The sequence below is a fragment of the Arctopsyche grandis genome, chromosome 11, assembly GCF_051622035.1.
Source record: "Arctopsyche grandis isolate Sample6627 chromosome 11, ASM5162203v2, whole genome shotgun sequence".
Classification (NCBI taxonomy): domain Eukaryota; kingdom Metazoa; phylum Arthropoda; class Insecta; order Trichoptera; family Hydropsychidae; genus Arctopsyche; species Arctopsyche grandis.
The window spans coordinates 22891115-22918388 of record NC_135365.1 but is presented as its reverse complement, the minus strand read 5'-3'; the positions used below and the strand labels follow the sequence as shown (position 1 = coordinate 22918388).

The following is a 27274-nucleotide window of genomic DNA, read 5'->3' as shown; positions in this document are numbered from 1 at the left end:
AGGTTAACAGATTAGACGTCCTGAGAGATCTACCCCTTATAAGGCGGTACGTAGGCGATATCAGGTCATTCTGGACGGAGCACTGGCAATACATATATCTCCTGAATCATCAATAAATGCTGTGATACGACTGTTGGTCTTTTACTTGGATCCTCCACCCACTCCGTACGCAACAATATATTAAACTTTGAGCATATTATAATTGTGACTCCACAAAAATTTTTTTTCCATAAAATTTCTTACCAAAACAGATCTACACATTGCGTGTCTTCACATTCCTTACCATGCAAATACTATATATAATAATTACACTTGCAAAAACAAATGAAATACAATCATTTTTATATGGTGGTACAATTTGGCGTTATATACTACCAAGTGGTACGCGAGTCTAAAAAGGTTGGGAAACGCTGCTGTACATTACTAATTACAAAATAAACAACAACGCATGAACACATAAGGGCAATATAGTAAATATTCATTAGTTTTTGTTTACAATATTAAAACAAACCTGAATCTTGTTGTCTTGCATAACTAGTCAGATCGATAGGTTTTCCGTTGGTGTTAAAATCTCTAATACATCCGACAAAACCTTGCCGTAGAGCGGCCGTCCACAATGCAGGTGGAGTGTTCACTGAGGAATGCGATGGCCCTAAGCCTCCAAGATACAAAGGTCCATCCAATTCCAATTGATTAGATTCACCTGAAAGCAGATCTTATTAACAAGAACCTTGTCTTTGAATGGTTTGTATCAAGTAGACTTATGTAGTACCGGGTGTTCTGAACTCGGCAGAAGCACCGTCGACGGTGATCTTTCCATCTCTTCCATTCCTTCTCAGTGTCAAATCGTGCCATTGTGAATCGTCCACTCTTCGTCTAGAAGCTCTCACCCTTACTCCTCCAGAACCCAAATCCACGTGCAGATATATGTGACCGTTCAAAAGTTCAACGGCAAATAAATCAGACTAAAGGGACACAAAAAAACATTGATAAATTAGTGTGTCTTTGAATCACGTTCTATGTATATTGATTCCACTATAATGACTTTATAATCAAAACTTCTCGCTGTTTAATTGTATCAATATTGAAAATGGAAATGAATAAATGCCAAAATGATTAGCATATATATGTAAATATAAAATGAAAACGTTGAAATTCAAAATGTCATTAGTAATTCAAAATTATGTATAATAATATTATAATGTTCAAGGATGTCTGTCGAATAACGTATTCGATACTCAGTGAACACTATTTTAGGAATGGAATTGTAATCAAATATTGACTGTTCGATAGTAATCATAATTTGGAATGTGGAACATTTTCGTCAGATTATGATACATTGAATAGTTTATATAGTACTCAAAATACATATGTACGTATGTACAACAAAAAAGCTACATTCAAATACTGATTGTTATATTAAAAATTACTGTACATTCAAGTATATTACACAACAACAACAACAACAACAAAAAAAATACAAATGTGATCAAATATAATAAATATATTCGTTATACTACATCTACGTGAGAATATATGCATAAGAGATCGGTTATATTTTGAAATGATCTCACATACAAATATTGAAATACGGTGAATGAAAATGCAAACAAATGATTAAAAAATACAAAATCAAACAGTGAAAATGAGAAGCGTATTAAAAATGTGCACAAATGTCAAATAAAAAATTTAGTGACGTTTGTAAAAATAACCGTGCCACAAATGAAAGGTGTTCGTGAAAGCATCTAGTCTCCAGTGTTAAGTGAAATATAAACAACCAATCAAATTAGACTATTTGTTCAAAACAAACAAATCAATACGACAAGTGTACGATATAGATATACTTAGATAAGCTCGTGAAAACAACAAAACCATCGAAAGCGAAAGGTAATCAACACTTTGAAACGCAATTATTTGACAGAACAGCGAACGATCTCACCGAAAATTTAGCTCGAATCGTACGACTACAATACATGTGTGTGTGTGTGTAAATTTTGAGCCGCTTAACACTGAACTGATTCATAATATAATAAAACTGGTAATGATTCATAGAACGTACCATAAGGAGAGACGCATATGAGGAGAGAGTCTGATTGAATTTCTATGAGCATGACGGTTTGATGTTGAGAAGACTAGACTTGGGATACGCGGGGAACCCCAAGAGATGCAAACGATTGCGTTTCGCGGCGCTGCTTACCGTACAACCTACCCTTGGTGGTTTTACACCGGTGTTGAAGGCGATCAGACCATTGGGTTCGTTGGTGCGGAACTTGAACGAGATGGTGCCGGTCTTGACAGCCTCCCATGGTGGCAGGACCTGAAAGGAGGAAAAAAAGCGACGGAGAAAAATGAAAAAGACTTGATCGATTCGGTCCTAGGTGCTATTTTTCAACGTGTATATGGGTGTAGGGTAGAGAATTGCACTCTACCTCATGTGGCGCTAATTAATCGGCCTCAGTGCGCCATTAAGGAAGTCCATTCAATATCCTGAAAGCTTCGGAAAGCTCTCGACCCTCCCCATCCTACAAAGCCTCCCCTAGCCCTCCTCCCACATCTCTTTCGGTCACTCTTATCCCTCGACTGGCATTGTATAAAAGACACTTTCTTAGAGGGTCGATTTCGTTCAATTACCGTTGCAATTTTCAAATTGAAACGTAGTAGTAGCTGTATAAAGGTTCAACAGCACCTATTGAGATAAATGCTGGATCCTTTACGTTTATGTACTTGTGAATCAAATTGGCGCTAATGTGATTTTAATTGGCAGATGAGGGGTTCAGTGCGCTTCAATAAAGTCACAAGTAAAAATGCTATAAACGACTTTTATAATATAGTATACGTCAAATTTAATTTATATAATATTGTAAGTTAACACTATTCAATTTAAATGTGAAACAGAAGTCAAAGTTGAAGTGGCAGGTAATGGAATGATATAATATAATAGTTTTTAAAATGCTTTAAACTACTTTCATAAAATTTTCTTATTTATATTAGCGTTCTCTTCTCAAATAAGACTTCTTTCTGCAAATATCTACCCATCTCCATTTGCCGATACAACATTGAGTTCATAATTCATATTGCAATTTAATTAAACTGAATAGCAATAATACAAAAAAAAGTCAAAAATCTTTACTAATTTGAAATTTGAATTTGTAGCGTGAACGTGTAGAGTGAAAGATGCAGCAATAGTGGTATAACTATTATTTTATTTTGTACCAGGAAGTAGAGGTATAACATTTTATACCAGGAAGGCCTTACAGGTAAACCCCAATGCGCCTTCCTGGCCAATTACAAACAATAGAGCATTTTTATTATACAAGTCGCAGAAATTACGAGACACTGAAAACTCGCAAATTAACGAGACATCTATGAATTGTACATAAATTTTGTTGTAAATTAACAATACTCAAATAGTGGTGACATAGTAGGTGGGAAAGATTTTAGCCAATTTTTAATCGGGAACCGTTTCAACAATGAAATCAGAGAAAATTGGCAAACTCTGATAGGAAACGATCGACCAGGAGTCACAAATATCCAGGTCTGACCAGCAGCACTACTGATATACTCAGAAAAAATATTTTCAATTGAGGTCGGCTCATGGGATCGAACCCGGCGCTTCTCGGTGTTAGGAAAAAGCTTAACGACCGAGTTATGCTGCTGGCTAAAGTTTATTGCTGGCTAAAGATAGTGTATTGTTCTTGATCCGTCGGCCTGCTATCTCACAATGAAGCATGGACCAATACCGATTAGTATATATATATATATATCCAGCGGATACTCTCAACACAGAGAGGTCATTAGTCAATGAATAGCGAGACCTTATTGGCTGTTGTATACAGCGTGTTCATACGTCGAGGCTTATTCATACCTTTTTGGCGCGAACACGTGATCGGGCAAAATATCAATTTTCAATATACAGATATATTGAAGACTGCTAATTTATATTATTATGCAATTCATTTTTTTACAGTTAAATATAATTTATGAGTGTAAAAATTTGGAAATTTTTTGTCCTATATATGAAATTATTTAATATAAATTTATTTATTTATTTATGCAGGTGTACCCATTTATTTTTTTATTTTCTTACACAATTTTATTTTATTTTCTTATCAGTTATTATCAATTGCAAACATTGTTAGTATTATGCGTAGGCAAAGAGGAGCTGGTGGTTAATTGAATTCGGAGATTATACGCCGCCTAAAGTGCATTCGGAAGTGGACAATGGAGACCCCTGGATTAGGCCGAGTGGCATACCCGGTAGTTCCCAGAATCCGGACGAAAGCGTGTTACTGCGTGCCTGAGACCGTCAGACCGTACGTGACTAAACAATAGGTAGACAAACGGGTCGAGGACGCCGCAGTGAGCAACCTGTCCTTTATAAGGAAGTACACTTGGCATGGCTGTGCATGGACCTCCCTAATCACCCAATAAATGCGGTGAAGCGACTTTGGCCTTTCATTTGGATCCTCCACCCACCCCTACGCAACAGTATTATATGTAAGTATTATTCAAGGCTAGTTACAAACATCGATTGATAATCATAGATTCATCTATGGACACATTTTATAAATCAGAAAATTCTAGATGCTGTAAACTTGAATTTTGCGAGAAAATAGGACAGGTTCGCTGATTTTTTGGAACCGTTTCAATGAAATAACATTCATTGGAAAACTTAAATAAGAAATGATCTACCTTAGAGTCACATATTCAAGGTCTGGCCAGCATCACAAAGCTAGGAATTAAACCCGTAACTTCACAATTGAAAGGATTACATGCTAACCACTGATCTATGATGCTGGTTAATTGACATATAACATATGATTTTTCATTATTTTATAGGAATACTATACAATGAACAAGCACTTTTAATCAATTCAAAAATATACATGTATATGTATATATGTATATATATACATACGTATACACTTTGCGTCAAATCCAGAAGATTAAATCAATACGTCGCTTTATTAAATTACGAATTTTTAATTGAAAAGTTTATTTGACATCATAAACATACGTTTATTGAAAATAAAAATAAATTAAAATTAAAATTGGTGTGTTTTAGTGCTTTTGTTATACTGTCGAATTTGTCCGTAAATCCCGAACAAAAGTTTTTCCTTTTGAGTAAAATATTGACTTTATTATTTAAATCAACAATTCACGATTTGATCATACCTTTGGTTGAAACTTGACGTACACACGTATTCAATGGATGTGAATATATATTATTTTTCCTAATACACACTGATATTATAATTCTATTTGGAATCCAGTTTATACTATACAATGTTTGTGAAGCAAACATAACTTTCTGCCAACATAAAATCTTATACATACATATATGTATGTATGACATGAAGCGTATCACATGTGAAAAGGGATTCTGGCAGTCTATTTTAAGAAGAAACGACACAAATTTGCTTAGGACGAATGTAATTAACTCTTCAAAATAGACACGCCTTTCGACTTTCATCCCGTATGCGGACGTCATACTCAATTTCCCGGGAAAATGCAGAGCGATTTTCCACGCCGCACCAAAAGCTTACCCTAATGACGCGCCAAATTGCCCTGTCATTACGGTCGCAAATATAAATTAATTAAAAATCGAACTTCGCCGAAAGCCGTAGCAGGCACCTGTGATCGATTATTTAATTTGAGTACGTTTTAAAAATTGATACACGTGTAAAATTTCTCAGCGGCGCGGATTGATGCCGTCTATGAATTATTCAATCGAATGATCGGGTCTGGAGTTAACCTAAGGGTTGGTAACAATCAGGCCTCCCCTCGTACGGTGTTCTGGGCTGGGTTTTGTAAATATTTTATGTCGACAGAAAACATTCAATCAGACGTTTGTGCGGCGAGCCGGCACTTTAGAAGTCGATTCTTAATTATTCAACTGGACTGTTCGACTCGTGCTGGGCAATTTCGTGGCTCGACAGTTTTGCTAATCGATTAATGGAGTACAAGACGGATGGTAAATTAAGAATGGTGATGGTATTGTGTAGGAAGTGCTTTTCCGCGCTGCGGTATTGCGGTGAAAGTCAACTTGGGAAATTTACGGGAAATTGACTCTACGGTGAATAATTGAGTCGACTTTCTCGTGTTAACTTGTATGAAATTATAGCCAAGGAAGAGCTTTGTACATTTTTTAATATAATTTAATTCAAAACGTTACATTTTAATTATACATATGTACATATTAGCGATTAAAAACTATTGATGCATATATTTTCAGAATAAAAAAGTCATTCTTTCAATTACGAACCATTTATTTTAAATACTGTATCCGTTTATAGTCGATATCAATAAAGGTTATATATGAAATAAAATGCAGATTGATTTTAATAATACGGGTGTAATGAAGCTAAGTGCAAAGTTGATAGCTCATATCATTTAGAATATTTTGAGCCACACATACCTCAGTACAAAGTCTTATAGTTTTTTTTAAATTTAATTTTTAAAGATTTTCAGTAAAAACACCAAAATCTCACAGTTAATTGCTAATACTGCCCAAGTTAAAAGTGGTATGTTAGCTAATTATTATATTTTTGTATTTCTAATGTTTATTCAATCAAATAAAAATAAATACAATGATCTGTGACAACAGAAAAATATATTAGAGGCACAATAAGTTTTCAAAAGTTTTTTCAAAACAAATAAAAAAATAAAAAATCAAATTAAATATAAAAAAAATCAGATTTTTCCTACATTACAACTTTTTGAAATCTTATTGTACCCCTAATATTTTTATCTGTTGAAAGTGAAGGTTGTATTTGTTTTTATTTGATTGAATAAACATTAGAAAAACAAAAAAAATAAAGTAAAAATAATTGACTAACATACCACTTTTAACTTGGACAGTATTAGCAATTAACTGTGAGATTTTGGTGGTCTTACTAAAAATCTTTAAAAAAGAAATTCAAAAAAACCATAAGACTTTTTACTGAGGTATGTTTGGCTCAAAATATTCTAAATTATATGAGCTATCAACCCATTAAGAGGGCTGGACACCAGCGCCTTGTCCATGAGATGCATCTATCGTTTTATTTTTTTGATTAGTTATTTTTTTTTTATAGGAGCTAGAAGCCGCCAAACATCTATAAAATCGCCTCTTTTTTACACCCACGAAAAGAGTCCAGTGTGCTTATTTAACGGTCGATATTAAAAAAAATACGCGCATAGTTGCATAGAAAATATCTTTCTAATACCGATGATGAATTTTTTTTTAAAATTGGTCCGGTGTTAGAGGAGAAAATAGGAGAATACGAAACCTCGATTTTGTCGATTTAAAATACGTATTATCTGGTCGAAGCGCAACTGTCGCATTCACTCAATATATATATATTGATATATATATATATATATATATATATATATATATATATATATATATATATATATATATATATATATATATATATATATATATATATATATATATATATATATATATATATATATATATATTGTCGCATTCACTCAATATCTATATCGAAGAAAGGAACGGCAACAAAATTAAGTTTTCGGGTGTACAGCCCTCTTAAGGCTTTGCAGTTTGCTTCATAACACCTTGTTCATATTTGTACATATATATGTATGCATATCTACTATGAATAAGTATACAGTATCATGAAATTGTCAAGATTTCGACCTACATTTCTTATTAAATGAATATTTAAAATAAGCAATTTCGGTTGAATGAAATATGAAGCTCGGAACGACCCCGTTTATGAAAAGATAAAATACAAATCGGCGGCTGCATGTATTATAATTTCGCGGAATTAAAATTGTATTCGATCGATCTTTCGAGTGGTTCGTAGTAAATATTTGAAAGCGTATTTTCGCTTAATTAACTCGTCTCGTAGAAAGGCGTCTCTTCCAATTTGCGTATCGACAATTGAAAGGCTTTCGTTTCGACATTGAAGGCCTCCATCCTCTCTTATTCCCCTCTCCTCTCGACATCTACCATCGATTTTATTTCAACTGCTGCTGTTGAGAAAAATTAATAACATCGAATTCGAGAATACGACGACAAAGACGGTAACTTTAGACAGTGACGTTCGTGGCGGGTCGATTTGACGGATCGGTTAATTAAGTCCGACTCGAAAAGTAACGCGAGAAGCGTTGCAAAATAATGATCCCATCCAAAATTGATGCTTAGCAGTTTACTGATATCATAAATCAGTTCAATCTGGTTGAAAAAATTTAAGTCGTGAACAACCATGGTGACGTTAATATGTTTCTATGTAGGATTTATGCATATCGAAATATTTATACAGCGAAATAGATATTAGATCGCCGACATTAGAGAGTCTTTAGTTAATATTATGTATAAAATATATTATGAGCCTTTATAAGAATTGTAAATAGGTTTATGAGCTCTTTTTTCTATTATGCTCTACAATAACATTAGAATAATATAATACAATAATCACTAATAAAAATTGTAAAATATAAAATGATCAGAAGAGCAATAGCTATTAAAATAGATATAAGATGTATTGTGAAGATAATTTATTAATAATAAAAAGCATTTAAAAATCAAAATCATACATCGAAATAGGAAAAAATTACGTACATACATACATACATAATTTAGATCATTGACTTTAGAAAGTCTTTAATTAATTTTATGTATTAGATGTATTATGAGCATTTATAAGAATTGTAAATAGGCTTTTGAGCTTTTTTCCTATTATGCTGTACATTAACATTAGAATAATATAATACTATGATTACTAACAAAATTAAATTAAAATTGTAAAATATAAAATTATCAGTAGATCAGTAGCTATTAAAATAGATATAAGATGTATTGTGAACATAGTTTCGTAATAATAAAAAGCATTTAAAAATCAAAATCAAATACACATGTACATAAGTACGAGTTTCAAAAATTGTTGCGAAAAAATTATTTTGAAATTCAATTGAACCTTAGAATTTCACATATATTTATTTATATTAGAGATTTAATTATTTAATTTAATTTTAGAAATTTTTTGTATAAATACGCTAATTTATAACCTTTGATATTGTTTTTTTGAAATTCATATACCTATGATTTAATTTAAAATGTTGAAAGGAAAAAGATGGAACAAAAACTAATTAGAAAAGCTTTTGATCTATGAACGTATTTTATATATATTTTATATATACTTTATAAAGTATAACTCCAATTTTTTGTGAAGAATTAATTAAAACCACAAAGAGTTGGTGTAAAAATTAATTTTATACCCTTATTTTTTTTGTATTTTTATAAAAATTTACACCTACATAAATAACACATTCAGAACTCAAAAATAATGAATTATGACTTGGATATAAAAAATAATCCGTTGTACTACTTTTATGTAATCTCCTCAATAATTAAGTCAGATAATATTGGCAAATTGAAGGTGGTGGATTATTTTCATTCATATCCCGTCAGAAACTTTCAACATGAGATGATACTCTTAAAATGATTTTTTTTTATTTAAAGCTGAATATAAACAAGAAAACCTGTGAATTATGAATTGAAAATCGAGATATAATCATCAAATATATGCACATGATAAAATCTGTACTTGATTGAAACTATTTATGTATAATTTTGCACCTTATTGGAGAAGCTTTGAAAATGTATCACCATTAAAATAGTTATATTGTAACGTATAGATCGCTGGTGTACCATCACTAATCGCCTGATCGCACGTTCGCGCCAAAAAGGCCTCAACGTATGAACAAGCTGTATATAACAGCCAATAAGGTCTCGCGACCCATCGACCAATGACCTATCTGTGTTGGAAATATACGCTGGGTATAAATACTAGGCGTTTTTGGTCCATACATTCATTTGGAGCTGGCAGACCGATGGATCAAGAACATTAAAATACCTCTACTACACTGCAGCGTTTTTCAATCCGATTTCGGAAACCCTTTACACGCCCACGCTCAAATATATTATTAAATAATTGAAAAGAGCAAGAATGAAGCTTCACAAAAATAATAATAATTATGATTTTCGACTTATGGTCGATCCACCGTTAATACTGTGGATTAACCACTTCATCGCCGAGCGTCTACCGGTGGGTGCTTGAGCTAGGTTCGAAATATCCACCCACCCGTTCGTGGGCACATAGTTGCTACACACTAGGCAGTTCTGCATTCAAACTCAACATTACCCGTATTTTATTTCTAATTAATTAATATATTTATTTATTTACATATTAGCCACAGTGACATTACAGGATACTCTAACGCGCCACTGTGACCAGACATGTAAGCATAATACAAATATTGTGTATAAGAAAATTAGCGAGACATCTATGTTATGGATAATAATTTTTTGATATCATATTCAAATAGTGGTGACATGGTGGGTAGGATTGTTTTTGCCAATTCGATGGAGGAACCGCTTCAACAACGAAATCAGATAAATTGGCAAACTATAATAGGAAACGATCGACCTGGAGTCACAAATATCCAGGTCTGACCAGCAGCACTACAGATATACTCAGAAAAATGATTTTTTCGATCGAGGTCAATTCATGGGATCGAAACCGGCGCCTGTCGGTATTAGGCAGAAGCTTAACGACCGAACTATGCTGCTGGCTAAGTTGAAGTAATAAGGTACAGTTACATGACTAGTCAAAAATTGACTGATTCAAAAACTTAGTCACAAATTAGCCAGCAGCATAGCTCGGTCGTTAAGCTTCTGCTTAACACCGAGAGGCGCCGGGTTCGATCCCGTGAGCTGACCTCGATTGAAAAGAATTTTTCTGAGTATATCAGTAGTGCTGCTGGTCAGACCTGGATATTTGTGACTCCTGGTCGATCGATTCCTATCAGAGTTTGCCAATTTTCTCTGATTTCATTGTTGAAACGGTTCCCGATTAAAAATTGGTTAAAATCCTTCCAACCTACTATGTCACCACTGTTTGAGTATGATTAATGTACAATAGAATTTATGTACAATTCATAGATATCTCGTTAATTTGCGAGTTTTCAGTGTCTCGTAATTCAGCGACTTGTAATAAAAATGCTGCATTGTTTTTAATTGGCCAGGAAGGCGCTTTGGGGTTTACCTGTAAGGCCTTCCTGGTATATACATATGTAAAAAAAATATCCAGTTCTGACCAGCAGCATTTAAGATTATACTCGGAATAAATTCTTTTCAATCGAGGTCAACTCGCGGAATCGCGCCCGGCAACCTCTCGGTGCTTAATATCAACGCATCTGCTGCTGGCTAATATTTATTTTTATATTTAAATACATATATAACAATTGGATAAAATATCACACCCAGGTGCCAGTATACATACACGTCTAATTCTAATTTTGCATTAAAAGCAGACGTTGAACGTCTCCCGCACATTTACAACCATGTGATACGACACGCGTCTCGGTGATAAATCATCCCATCTCCGGGTGATCAGTCTTGGCCCCCCCGTCCCGTTTAATTTCCACACCACACCTGGTCCCCCGAATGGCGTGGCCCCCATCAAATCCCGAGGGATGCGCCATTCACCAGCTCCACCCCCCCCCCCCTCCCGCACTAATTACATGGACTTTATTTTTTTTAATAAAAAATCCTATTATTAAAGTTTGAACTTCGGCACGTTCGGAACCAATCTCATCTCGACTCACCAGGTGAGAGTCCCTCGTGGTGAATGTGACCGGATCTGCAGTGTCGCCCGAGGAGCAGGCGTACTCTACGCTTCCGGTCACGCTGATCAATTTGCTTCCGGTCCTCGCCAAGTCTATCAGGTTCAGTCTGAGGGTATCCGCTGAAAATTCGACCTGGAATCAAAATGCACACAATGTGGCGGTTATCGATCGGTAAAATGTAGTGTATATGTATGTATATTTGGTTTATGGTTTATGAACAGTCAATCGTAAAAGGCTCGGGTTTGATGACTTGTTCGGGTGTATTTTATAGTAGCAAAATTTGTACTGTTTATATGGGAAGTTACAAAATAGCGTTGGGCTACTACGTAAATGAGCAATTTGTTGCTGGTACCAGTTCTTGATTTATTTTTAAGCTCCGACCTTTTTCCGACAAGACGTAACTGTACCAATCAGTGTTATTTTTTTTATTTTTTTTATTACATATAATACATATGTACATACGGTTCGGTGATTACACTGTTCGACACGAAAAATGGTTCAGAGACGAGATATGACTTTTCTTATATGTAGATCTATGCCCATTAAACACGAATCTGGTAATAAAAAATGTTGATTGACACGAAATTTGGAGATATATGTGTTTTTTTAAATCGCGCGATTTTTCTATATCTTGGTGTTGTTCGGTCGATGTCTCAAAATCTGTCAGTTTTCTGTTCAAAATGTTTATTGGAATCTATAGTCGGGTATTTTATCTTTCATTTGTAGTACTTTTCAGCTTTCAAATCTCTCTAAGTAGTCGTCCAGTTCAAATCAAAAGTCAAAAGTGCGTATTTTCACTTGGGATAGTGTTCTGGCCACACTATTTTTTGTTTTCGTTTAAAAGGGTTGATTGGAAATGTGCTGAATTTTAAATCGGTAAAATTGCGAGCTAAGAACTCGTACTAGTGGAGCACGGTTTTGTGTTGTGTATTGAGTGTGGCCAGTTGTGTATGGCCAGAACACTATTCCAATAAACATGGTTCAATAGAAAATACTCAATATAAAATATTATTAACAGTGGAAAAAAATCCCAAGTGACTACTTAGAGAGATTTGAAAGCTGTAGCTATAGTTCAAAATTAATATTTTTTTATTTAAATATAATTTAACAATTGTATAATATTAAACTATTTAAGTTTGGTTTATGAAAATTTAAAGAAGTAATTCTATTTTTAATATAACTTAATAGAACTTGGAATATAATAAAATAACTTTATAAATCAAACGTTTTGACGAGAATTTAGAAGTATTTTGCTACTTTTTGAGTTGTCATTGAAATTGAAAGGAATGTAGATTACGATTGATTAATATCCCAAAATATAAAGTAAAAGTTACGTATTGAAAATTTATCTTAACTAAAGGCATGTTGTGAGTGTATTTGGAATCAAATCAAATGCATATATTCATATATTGCTTTAAATTTTTATCTTGAAGCTAATTATTTTACAATAAATTAGCTACACACCGCGCTTAAATAAACTTCAGCCTAAATTTATACGATACGATACCTCGACGTGAAAAATTATGTGTTTTTACAAGGAAAAAAAAACATGATTATACGCTTGAGAAAATGTGATTAATGAAAGATTCTTCACGGACAAAAAAGAAAGTTGCCGCTAATTTAATTCAGCCACCAACTTTAAAGTGAAATTTTCTTGTACCGAAATTATAATTTTTGATCAATTTTGCTAAGTGTTTCTGTACACAACAACGTACAAAAAACACACCTTAGAACATCCCACTCAAATTTGAAACTTCAACCGAATATTCGAGAATAATCCTAGCATGAGAGCTTTCATTACGCCTTTATATTATATGTGCTTGAAATAATTAATGAAACATCCTTTCTCTTATTATTACACACAATTAACAATATGATAAGGCCTTGTACGATATGTATGTACATACATATAATATAATAATGTCTGGAGTATAATACAAACGACGCTTACATACATAAACTGAGTTTAATTGCAAATTATTTTCATCAATTGCTTATTTTGAACAGACTGTAATATATGTATGTATTATATATTAAATAGAATTTTTTGTCTAAAGCATGCGGAATATTAAACTGTTGTAATTAAAATGAAATATAAGTATCGTTTGAGGCTCACAAAATATAAAAAAAATAATAATAAAAAGCTCACTGAAACCCACTTTAGCAACTTGAAACTTCCGCACAGGAAGTTCTCAAAACTTTTAAGGGTTTTCCCAAAAAACGCTCGGATTTATTTAAATAATAAAAAATGTATACTAATGCTTTTTATAACGCGAAAACGGATATTATTTAGTGAGTCACAAGCGTGGTACAGTTTTAAAAAGAAAACGTCCAGTTGGATATGATAAATGAGGGTACATTTTGAGCGTAAAAAAATCACATTATCATATCACTCGACGGTTTCAAACATTTTTGATTTTTTATACAATAAAATTCCAATTCGAATGAAAATGTTTAAAAAAAAAGTGGCTGAATGAAATCGTACTTGAGTAGGTCGTTCTCGTTCAAAACGACGTGAGTGACATTATCGACAAACTTTTGAAGTTGACATTAAAAATACGCTCAGTGTGAAAATGGTGGGAAAATTCGCTGGAAAACATTTCGTAATTGAATTACTAATGCAAATTTAATATGAGTGTTTCTATTTGGTGATTCTCAAATACCTATGTAAACATAAGCAACCGATCGATCCTCAGTTCTGTTTATTTACTCAGGTATTCACGAATTCGGTGGGCCAAAACGGACGTGAGTTACAGATAAATGGGGACGAGGGAGAAGACCAAAAACACGAGATCAAATCGATGTCGAGGAAATGAACTGAGTTATTCAATCATTCCCTGGACGCTATCAGTCGATATCAAATTTTCCCACGAACGAAAAAAAAAATTGACAAAGCACAGAAAGCATCTCGTCTTCTTCAAAATTCAAAAGGAAATTTTATAGTTAATGATAAATGTTCATTTAAAGTAACAATTCAGTCACTCGAGACACTAAAATTTTTACTAAGTCTAATTAACTTATTTCAGAATACCTTTTTGAGACATCCTATAAAGTTGTTGTGCACTCTAGCTCCCAATAGAGCTCTTGGATTTAAAGATCCAGCCACGTATGCTCTGCTTGATGCCAACATGCTAAATTGTCCAGCCACGTGTGAGTGTTCTGCGTAGACATCATCCACGACTGCAGATACCTGGAAAATAAAATAGAAATTGATAAGAAAATTCTATCATTAAAAACTTCTAAATATAATACAATATAAAAAGCACACTGATATGATATATGTAAAGTAGGAGAAAAGTAGTTGGATATTTTATTGAATAATATACATATTTCCATTTCAAATTAATCAAATTACTATTCATATATTGTAACATTATGTGTAAAATTGCGTGCAATATTATAATTAAAATCAAAAGTAAAATTATGATTATATTATTTATTCCAGACGATAGGGTTCAATTCGTGTATCATCATCATCTACAGCCACTTCAATTCGTTTATTTTTTGCACAAACCTCATCCATCACATCCCAAACTTTTTTTTTCATTTCGTCTGCACATCTTCCTTGTACCCTTCCTTTGAACCTTTTACATTCTCTCGGGTACCATCTAGCACTTATTTTGTCCAGCTTTCATCCATTCTTCTAGCTACATACACGAGCTGCCCATTACCATTTAAATCTCTTCACTTTCTTCACTTTATCCACTACCCTTGTCATATATATTTTTACCCAAGTATTCCATTTCCTATCTCTTCTCGTTATATACATATACATACATTTAAATAAATGTATACATAAATTTTACGTAAAAATGAAATAAAAATACTTATTAATCATAAAAAAACAATAGGAATTATTTTATAAATTCAATTTATAAGAATCGTATTTATATGTATAATAAATTAAATCAGCTGATAACTAAAAATAATTGTATGTGATGTATGTATGTAAGCTTATTGTAAAAAACTAAATGTATGTAAGCTTATTGTAAATCATATTAACAATTAGATACAACATAACTTCTTATTGAATACTTATCTCGCAGATAAAACTCCGTGAAGAGATATACTTTTAGCCGTGAAATGTCAGATCTGACATATTTGGCCATAAATCAATATATATCGTGTATTACATTACATGAAGCTAGACGCCAAATTTGAAATTTATATATACATATGAGAGTTAAAACTATAAATATTTAAATACTAGCTGTATTACCCGGCTTCGCTCAGTGTTTATAATATAAACCGCTTAAACATGACTAAGCTAATTTAATTAAAAAAAAAAAAAAATTAAAAAAAAATTTAAAAATTAAAAAAAAAAATAAAAAAAAAATAAAAAAAAAATCAAAAAAAAAAATTAAAAAAAAAATAAAAAAAAAATAAAAAAAAAATTAAAAAAAAAATTTTTTAAAAAATCAAAAAAAAAAATCAAAATTTTTTTTTGCCTTCTAGGGCTTCGCCCTCGGCGCCCCCCTGAGCCTTTGCCTTCTAGGGCTTCGCCCCTCCACGCCCCATGAGCAATTGCCGTTTAGGGCTTCGCCCCCCTTAGTTAATGCCTTTTAGGGCTTCGCCCCTCCGCACCCCCATGATTAAATGCCGTCTAGGGCTTCGCCCCCCTTAGTTAATGCCTTTTAGGGCTTCGCCCCCCGCGCCCCCAAGATTAATTGCCGTTTAGGGCTTCGCCCCCCTTAGTTAATGCCTTTTAGGGCTTCGCCCCTCCGCGCCCCCATGATTAAATGCCGTCTAAGGCTTCGCTCCCATGATCAGTTGCCTTTTAGGGCTTCGCCCCCCACGCCCCCAAGATTAATTGCCGTTTAGGGCTTCGCCCCCCTTAGTTAATGCCTTTTAGGGCTTCGCCCCTCCGCGCCCCCATGATTAAATGCCGTCTAAGGCTTCGCCCCCATGATCAGTTGCCTTTTAGGGCTTCGCCCCCCGCGCCCCCAAGATTAATTGCCGTTTAGGGCTTCGCCCCCCTTAGTTAATGCCTTTTAGGGCTTCGCCCCTCCGCGCCCCCATGATTAAATGCCGTCTAAGGCTTCGCCCCCATGATCAGTTGCCTTTTAGGGCTTCGCCCCCCGCGCCCCCAAGATTAATTGCCGTTTAGGGCTTCGCCCCCCTTAGTTAATGCCTTTTAGGGCTTCGCCCCTCCGCGCCCCCATGATTAAATGCCGTCTAAGGCTTCGCCCCCATGATCAGTTGCCTTTTAGGGCTTCGCCCCTCCGCGCCCCCATGATTAATTGCCGTCTAGGGCTTCGCCCCCCTTAGTTAATGCCTATTAGGGCTTGCGCCCCATGAGGCTGGGCCCCCCGGGCCCCCTTCGGGGCCCCACGGGGCTGCGCCCCTTGTGGCGCCCCCTTTTGAGCCCCATGGGGCTGCGCCCCATGAGGCTGGGCCCCCCGGGCCCCCATTCGGGGCCCCACGGGGCTGCGCCCCTTGTGGCGCCCCCTTTTGAGCCCCATGGGGCTGCGCCCCATGAGGCTGGGCCCCCCGGGCCCCCTTCGGGGCCCCACGGGGCCCCACGGGGCTGCGCCCCTTGTGGCGCCCCCTTTTGAGCCCCATGGGGCTGCGCCCCATGAGGCTGGGCCCCCCCGGGGCCCCACGGGGCTGCGCCCCTCGTGGCGCCCCCTTTTGAGCCCCATGGGGCTGCGCCCCATGAGGCTGGGGCCCCACGGGGCTGCGCCCCTTGTGGCGCCCCTGGCGGGGCCCCATGAAACTACTCGCTTTGCGCCCCCGCGGGGGTGAATCCATTGAATCGAAAAAAACAAATCGGCGCCCATGGATCGAAAAAAAAAAAAAATCGAATCACGTGTTCGATGACGTCACCGATCTACGGACGACGAAGACGACGACGACGACGACCAAGGATATTTACATACATACAAAGTCTCTTTCCAAATTATAGATTAGATTAGAGATAACGAGAACCTATAGAGCAAATTTTATAAAATATAGAGTGAATTATAGGCGTTTAAACAATTAAAGTCTGAAATGGCCATATCAAGGCGAAAAGGTTGAAGATAGAAATTGGTAGCTTGCCGTACCGTCATAGATGTCACCGTACCCAAGATTCTGGATATTTGATACGCATTGTATACAATATTTTATCTCCAACGTAATGGCAAACGATACATTAACGTATATTGATGACCAAAATGAGCAAAATGGCAAAGTATGAAAACGATCAGATAAGAGATAAGCGATATAAAAAATGACCACTAACATGAAAACCATGTGAACTTAATAAGAGGTAAGTAAAAAAAAGGGTTGAGTTAATTTAGTATATTATATTAAAATATATCAAAGTAAAAAAATATTAAAATCTTCAATGTTTTAAAAATTAATCATCACATTATTACACTACTTTATATATAAAATTAATTATACAGTTTAGGACCAACAAATATTGTATTCATACGTATTATATTTTGGTACTGTACCTTAGATTATTATTATATTTAATATTTTTTATTTTAAATTTCATCAACCTTATTGTCCGGTACTGTATATATGTAGCTATAAACATATACCTGTGTATGTATGTATGTATGTAGTTCATAAATAAAATATCAAATTTATAACCATAACTTTCTTAATAAAAAATACAATATATGTATGTATGTATAATATAAACTTTCGAACGATCAACACGCAATATTCCTCTCAAACAACTAACTATATTAAAGTATTATATATTATGTATATAATATCTATAAAATCAAATTAGCATATTTTCAAAACAAGGCACTATTTCCATATACACGACGGAGAGCTGTACCAACTGTCACCCCACGATACCTTACAATATTCGAGGGATTGACAAACGACACTTTATCCTAAACATTACCATAACCAACACTAGAAAAACCGTATTTTGTCACTCCTGGTTACTTTAATCTACACCCAAAGTCCACCTAGAGGCGGAGATTAAATCTCCCAGGGGGGTTTCACAAACTCGGACAGGCGTGACCGATTACCGAGTAATCGCTCTCAGTCTCCAACGCAACCCCGATGGCATTTTTCTAGAAGCGAAATGATCTTCAGAAGATTTTCAAACTAGTCCCTATATTATATAGTGATCAATTATAACTGCAGAACCCAAAGTAAACACATTAAACAACACTTAGGCGGCGAGCTTACAGTTTTATCTGAACGTTTCAGCTGGTCCCCGAGACTCTACTATATAAGGAGGACCTTAAAACTTTTCTTGTCCCTCGCAATTTACGGTGGAAACGTTTCGTTTTATTTACATTCCGTTAAAATTTAAACACGCCGAGTCTATGTACATTGTACTAAAATAATTTCGCCAAAATCGTTCTGGTGATAGTGCGTTTGTTTCAATATAATAATGATACATAATCTGATTTATGCGACATTGTGTATGGCAACTAAACCGTTTCGAATTGTTCGAAACTATGTGTTGGAATCGCTATTCAATTCGCAACCATCGATTCGAAGCAAGTTTTGAATTCCCCCGAAGCAAGTTTTGATTACAATAAGATACTTTAATATACATATGTACATACATAGGTACGTCTGTAAAGGCCTCTCAGAATTCGCTCGGATGATGTAATGTTATTATGTAACGGTTGTGAAATATTACAGGAATGAATTGCGAAACATTTTTATATTTATTGCGAAGCGAGGATGAGATATATGTATATAAAAAAAAGATTCGACTTCCGTTTATTTGTGTAAGGTCGAAGTATCGGATTTTGCTAAGGCGCTAGGGTTGGCACTCGACCTTCTACATTGTTTCAGCGCTTTAACACGTCGATTCTTCGACAAGTGGTACTTTAACTTTGGTACAAAAACACTCGACGAGGTTTTGGAATCATCACAGGACGAAAGTTTCCTTCGTAGAACCTTTTTTCGCCCTTTTGTTTGAGATCGTACCGAATTTAAGTAAAAAGTACACAGATAGTAGTGATACACTCACGTACTAAATTTTCAAAAAGTCCACATATAATAGAATATATGTACTTGTATTTATGAATATAAATTACATACATACATCATGTGTGTCATGACAGGAATCTTTACGTCATCGACTTTAGAAAGTCTTTAATTAATATTATGTATTAGATGTATTATGAGCATTTATAAGAATTGTAAATAGGTCTTTGAGCTCTTTTTCCTATTATGCTGTACATCAACATTAGAATAATATACAACTATGATTACTAACAAAATTAAATTAAAATTGTAAAATATAAAATTATCAGTAGATCAGTAGCTATTAAAATAGATATAAGATGTATTGTGAACATAATTTAGTAATAATAAAAAGCATTTAAAAATCAAAATCCATGACAGAAATTTCCCCAAGGTGACATATTAAGCTCGATTATTTTTGTACATATTTTATTTTATTTTTAAATAGGCTTGACAGGAAGACCCCAATGCGCCTTTCTAGACAATTGATTACAAACAATGCAGCATTTTTATCACATAAAGCACTGTATTTCAAGAAGCTGCAGAGCACGACATTAACAATTAATTAATTAATCCATTGAGACATCTATGGGTTTTAGATTTGTACATATCTTTTACAAATTATACATAGACTAAATACAGAAGATTTGTGACAGCAGATAGGATGATTTGTTTTCCAATTTTGAGGAACCGTTTCAACAATGATCAGATAAAATTGGCAAAATCTGATAAGAAGCGATCGATTTGGAGTCACAAAGCAAGGTCTGACCAATAGCCACTAGTCACTAGTGACTAGTGGAACTCAAACTGTGACCACTCTGCTCGAATGCATAATAAGCCAACCACTATCCAAGTCTAACCAGCAGTATGGCGGGATTGAACCCAATAAGCACTTGGTGCTAAACATACACGCTACCACTGAGCCATACTGCTGACTATGTAAGTACTGACAATTTTTCAAACATAACAGTACATAGAATACAATAGAGACATCTATGGGCAATCAACATTTTTTTAAACAGCAAATTTGCAAGAAATACATAATGTGGATATTATACATATTTTAATAAGATTCAACAAATCCGAGATGTTAATAACTCGAATTTGTGAAAAACTGAAGGAGAGGATGCCGATTTATTGGATTTTCACAACAATTAAGCTAGAAAAAATGGAGAATTCTAACAGGACCTATCTGTGTCTATTTAAATTACCACATGATATCGCCAGAAGTGTATTTGATCGGGACACCAACCTCTCTACTGGTATGTACATACATATATATATATATATATATATATATATATATATATATATATATATATATATATATATATATATATATATATATATATATATATATATATATATATATATATAATAGCTCTACAAGTGAAATGATTATCTCAAAAATCATCTGTAAATTATAAATTAAATGCTGATGTTAGCTTGAATATATTATTATATTATAATTCTGGGAATCTGCAATATCTGCAATCTGAATCATATCGATAGGATTTATGTACTTTTTATGAACCAATTAATTTTATACCCCTTGTTATTCTAAAGGATGTTTATGCTCTAGTTTTCCGTTGTAAGCCCTCCATTATTGCGATCCTTTGAGACTTATAAAGTTGTTTATCGTTTATAATGACTATTTCAACAAGGTCTCATACTACCAACGATGTACTTCTTGTTATTAACTATTATGCTAGTTCTTAACCATTTATATTATATACATATATATGTATATATATTTTTACTTTATCTATGTACGTAGTAACAATAGATGAAGTTTTGTGATCATGCGAAAATTCGAACTCGAGATTTTGACTGATTCGAACTCAGAATCGATCACTGATCACGTTTTCATGATCTAGAAAAAATGTGTGTGTGTCTGTGTGGGTGTGTATTTTGGGGATATTTTTAACACCGTAAGTCCTATCGAACTGAAACTGAGTATCGGTTACTGAAATTCTTATCGACACGACGTAAATTTTTTTTCAAATTTTTAAGTTGACCGGAAATGGTACCTCGCCTTATAGGTGTCCTCTTTTTTTAAGTTTTTTAATTCAATTATCTCCCAAACCACTAATTGAATCGGACTGAATTTTTTTTAAATATAATACAAATAATAATTTTTATAACCTTATATTTTTTAAATATTTCTATCTGAACCGGAAGCAGTACTTTTACTCTAGAGAATCGAAGTTTTTTATGTTTTTTTTCAGAAACCTTTTGGTTTATTGAACTGAAATTTCATATCTAGAAGTTTAAGTTTAATACCAAGTTAATTATAAAATTTAGTTAGCATCCGTCAACCGAAAGTAGCAGTTTATTTTTATATAGGTAAGCCAATTTAACATTATTGATTTGTTATTTATTTCATCGAACATGTACACTCGCCTTTACAGATTGCTCATAGCGACGAGTGTACTTACATATACAGATACAATACAATAAATATACATAAGCATTTATACAAACGCGAATTCATATACAGTGACGTCTGTGGAGAAATTTTTAAAGCATTTTTATAATCAAATTGGCGATAGTCACGATTAGCGAGAGAGATTGGAAAGGAGATGCTGATTTTACAGAAACCGTTTGAATGAAAATCCGAAAAATTGGCAAACTCTGATAAGAAACGTTCGACCTGGAGTCACAAATCAAAGTCTGGCCGGCAGCCACTAGTGGGACTCGAACCGTGACCACTCTGCTTGGATGCATAATAAGCCAACCACTAGTCCACGCTGCTTATATAATATATGCATATATGTATGTATGTATGTAAGTTTTTTTATTTTTTTTTTAAATATCGTCATATTACAATATTTTATGTGCAAGTGTATAATTGATTTCGTACCAACTGTCACATATGTACATATATATATATATATATATATATATATATATATATATATATATATATATATATATATATATATATATATATATATATATATATATGTATAAAAAACATAATTAATATTATGTATTAGATGTATTATGAACTTTTATATGAATTTTAAATAGGTTTTTGAGCTCTTTTTCTTATTATGCTGTAAATTTACATTAGAATAATATAATACTATGATTACTAACAAAATTAAATTAAAATTGTAAAATAGAAAATGATCAGTAGATCAGTAGCTATTAAATTATATATAAGATATATTGTGAACACAATTTAGTAATAATAAAATGCATTTAAAAATCAAAAATATGTATAAAATTTATATCATTTAACTGTTAATTTGAAGAAATTTTTATTATAATTCAATAAACAAGTAAACGTTGATTTTATATATGTATATATTAAATAGACATCTACTTAGCAAACATATATAAACCGCTATATTTGATAGTGGCTAGTCCAATTTTCAGTTTCAAAAACACGATTTTTTATATTGTTATATTATTTATTTATTATTATGCTATATTATTATGCTATATTATTAATTATATTGTTAAACGCAAAATATTATATTTAATGTTATGCGAGATATGTATCGAAATGAACTTATGCCACTTTAAATTTTAGCGGCTCATATATTTAATACATTCTTTGAAGTGACTATCATTGACATTGACAACAATGTACATATGTACCTATGTATATATCTTAACCTTTAAACACAACCTTTAAAATGAAGCTGAAATTGCAACATCCGATACAAAATAGTTACTTCACTCACATATGTATGCTTAATATGTATACAAAATCCAATTCACCAAAGTTTTTAAGCACGATAGACCTTGAACTTGACCTTTGGCTTGCGTTTTCACGGTTAGCACGTGTTGCCGATTTATTTGACGACCTCGCCAACCTACGAAAAAAATTGTATATTTTCACCCGCCCCCCTCCCAAAACGCGAACCGAGCGAGAAAATCGATTTCGTTTGAAAAATTATCGAACAGAATTGTAAGGCTCGCGCGGAAAATGCGTAGCCTTACTACTTCCATATACAGTCGCATGACTTCCGGTTGTTACCGGATCGAAACGAGCTCATAACTTTATACGACTCTATCGGAAAAGCGACGGGCTATTTTCTTTTTTCATCCAACGAGAAAATTATCACCGGCGTATATTATTGATGATTTTTTATTTGGTTGGTATTTTTTTTATCACGTACTATATAATTCGTAACCAAATATTTTGGCTATTCATACGAAAAACAAACTTTCTTTTCTCTACGGGATAAAATAAAACCGTATTAACGTAAAAGATTTTAAAAGTTTAATATGAACCAAGACGCTTACTGTTAAAATTTTCCGAAAAATTGTTATTTATTTTCTTGGAATATGGAGAATTGAAGTTTCTTTACTTTTTGATATGTGGTGAGTATAAATAATATATTATATATATATGTATTTTGTACAGCATAAACCACTCAGCTCGAGACTGAATGGTCTGGGGTTAAAACCTTGACATAAATCGAAAGTTTTAGTCGTTTTTCGGTTTATATTGAACGTATTTATATAAATTGTTCTCAAACAGAGTTTAACAAACAACTCAAACAAAAATTTTCTGTTTTAAGAAGGTTATTCTTAATGTGATTTTACAACAAGCTTTAGAAACGATCAATAAAAGCTCAATTATGTCAGAATTTTAATACTAAATTTGGTTAAATTGAAATTTAACGATGTATGATGCTTCATATGATCTTTAGGAGTACTTGAGGAGTATTATTAAATAAATAATTCTTCCGTTGTATTTAATGGAAGCACTACAAATTCTATCTGATAAATTTCTTCTAGAGTTACTATTTTACAAAGATTAATTTATTTCATAGATGTCTCCTCTTTCTTATTAATTTGATTTTGATTTTTAAATGCTTTTTATTTTTACGAAATTATGATCACAATACATCTTATATCTATTTTAATAGCTACTGATCTACTGATCATTTTCTATTTTACAATTTTAATTTAATTTGGTTAGTAATCACAGTATTATATTATTCTAATGTTAATCTAAAGCGTAATAGGAAAAAGAGCTCAAAAACCTATTTACAATCCTTATAAATGTTCATAATACATTTAATACATAATATTAATTAAAGACTCTCTAAAGTCGATGACCTAAAGCAGATTGTGTTTAGGTAATCTGTGTTTATACTTGAAGGGTATATACATTTTGTTGTAATCACCGAGACTCTTCACAAGTGTGTTAGTATGGTTATTAGTGATTCTGTCATAAAATCTACTGGTTAGTTTGTTAGTAATGTCTGTAACAAACGGAATATTATATATGGCATGCAGTTTTTTCAGGTAAGTATATATGGGTGTATTATAAATTATTTTTAGGGATTTATTTTGTATTACTTGGAGCTTGGAAAGGTTAGTATTCGAGGTGTTATTCCATACAGGTGAAGCATAGGTTAATAATGGTAATATGAGCGCGTGATATAATTTTATTTTATTTAGAGTGGATAAAGAACTATGGCGATTAAATATTGGATATATTGAGGATATACCCCGCATCGCTTTGCATTTCGCTGCCTCAATGTGAGGTGCCCATCTCATTCTTTTATCAAACATTACTCCTAAATATTTTATTACTGACTGCCATTTCAGACTTTCTCCAGAGGGGATTTTCAGATCTGAACTTGGCTTATGCTTTCTAACACTTAAGAATATGGCGCCTGTTTTGGTTTGATTAATTTGAATTTTCCACTTAGTGAAGTGTTCAGTCATTGTTTTAATTGCAAATTCAAGATTTTTGACGTTATCGAATAAATAATTTGATTTTTCCGATTCAAAGGATAAGTCCCCGGGGGCGTAGGCGCCGAGGGCAAAGGCTCCGAGGGGCGCAGGTGCCGAGGGTGAAGCCGGGGACGGAGCCCTAGGGGGCGCAGACGCCGGGGGCGGAGCCTTAGGGGGTGAAGCCCTAGGGGGCGCAGCCGCGGGGGTGCAGGCGCCGGATTCTGGTATACATATAATTTCGTATACATATAATTTTTCATAAGAGACTTACTATATATGTTTGCTTGTTCGTGACAGTCAATTTAATAAAAAAAAAACAAATGAGTATTCAAATAAATTTATATAAAATAAAACTATTCAAATAAATTTAATAAAATGTTTACTATTATATTAGTCATATTTAAGCGGTTTATATTACAAATACTGAGCGAAGCCGGGTGATACAGCTAGTAAATAAATAAATACATAATTATCCAAGGTCTGGCCACGAAAAAAGGGGGTTTGGTGCATCCGCTCTAAAATCGCCAGATAAACGAACGACAGACTAACAGAACGGCAGTTTTAAACGTAATTCTCGTTTTCTCGATTGATAGATTGCACATCAGATGACGAGTAATCTTTCGATGTGTACAGATGCAATTATTAAAATGGTAATTATTAAAATTGAGTTGGATCTTTCTGGCGAGTTTAATATGGCAAGATTCGGAACTTATCGAATCTTGCCTTATTAAACTCGCCTGAAAAATCCAACTCAATTTTAATAATTACCATTTTAATAATTGCATCTGTGCACATCGAAAGGTTACCCGTCATCTGATGTGCAATCTATCATTCGAGAAGACGAGAATTGCATTTAAAGCAGCCGTCCGTTAATCTGTCGTTCAATTTGTCTGGCGATTTTAGAGCGGATGCACCGCATCCCTATCCAGCAACACTGGATCAGGACTCAAACCCTTAACCCCTCAGTTGTTAGCATTAAACGCTAACCATTGAGATATGATGCTAATCATCATTTGAAGACTCGTATATATATATATATATTTTTTTATATAGATACATATATACCAGGAAAGCCTAACAGGTAGACCCCAATGTGCCTTCCTAGACAATTAATTACATACATTGCAGCATTTTTATTACAAAAATCGCTGTATTTCGAGAGACTGAATAACACGAAATTGACAATTAATTAATTAATTAATTAATCCATAGAGACATATATGGATTTAGACTTGTACATAAATCAAATTCAGATATTTGTAACTTTGTGACAAATATCTGCGTTTTTTTTGTTTCCACAATGAAATCAGATAAATTAGCAAACTCTGATAAGAAACGATTGACTTGGAGTCACACATGTCCAAGTCTGACCACCACTATTAAATATTAGCATGAGCTCGAACCTGGTAACCTCTAAACATAAAAGCAACCACCGAGCCATACTGCTGGCTATGTAACGATGTACATAGTTCAGTTTTTTCATTAAACTCGCCTGAAAAATCCAACTCAATTTTGATAATTACCATTTTAATAATTGCATCTGTGCACATCGAAAGGTTACCCGTCATCTGATGTGCAATCTATCATTCGAGAAGACGAGAATTGCATTTAAAGCAGCCGTCCGTTAATCTGTCATTCAATTTGTCCGGTGATTTTAGAGCGGATGCACCGCATCCGAAAAAAGGCTATAGAACCCGTGACTACACAATTGAAAGCGTTAGCCATTAATCTATGCTGCTGGTTATAGATCAATGGTTAGGTTAGGGTAGGTTATAAACTATTTGGAATACCGATAGCTCAATTTATTAATCATACTAAATTAATTTTCCTCAAAAACTTGACGCAATACTGCAGACAGACTATAAATCACAAATCCACATCCGTTCCTTCACAAAAGATATACTAATACGTCAAAACGTTGACCAAACAAATACAACCATTAATTATTTATAGCTACGCAAAGTCAGAGCGACGACGAGTCGTATGT

The 27274-nt window shown here is 33.8% G+C and overlaps 1 protein-coding gene across 2 annotated transcripts in view; it reads right to left on the bottom strand.

Moving 5' to 3' along the window:
* The window catches only part of Nrx-1 (Neurexin 1), a 244318-nt gene that overhangs the window by 8862 nt on the left and 208182 nt on the right, over positions 1-27274 (bottom strand). Inside the window, exons 9-13 of one of the 2 annotated variants that reach the window (XM_077440739.1) lie at positions 14678-14836; positions 11626-11778; positions 2210-2317; positions 773-965; positions 512-703 (exon numbers count right to left, since the gene is read on the bottom strand). In XM_077440739.1, the coding sequence (XP_077296865.1) occupies positions 512-703; positions 773-965; positions 2210-2317; positions 11626-11778; positions 14678-14836 (805 nt within the window). Of the gene's footprint in view, positions 1-511; positions 704-772; positions 966-2197; positions 2318-11625; positions 11779-14677; positions 14837-27274 lie in introns of both variants that reach the window. The other variant, XM_077440738.1, reaches the window with a different exon arrangement.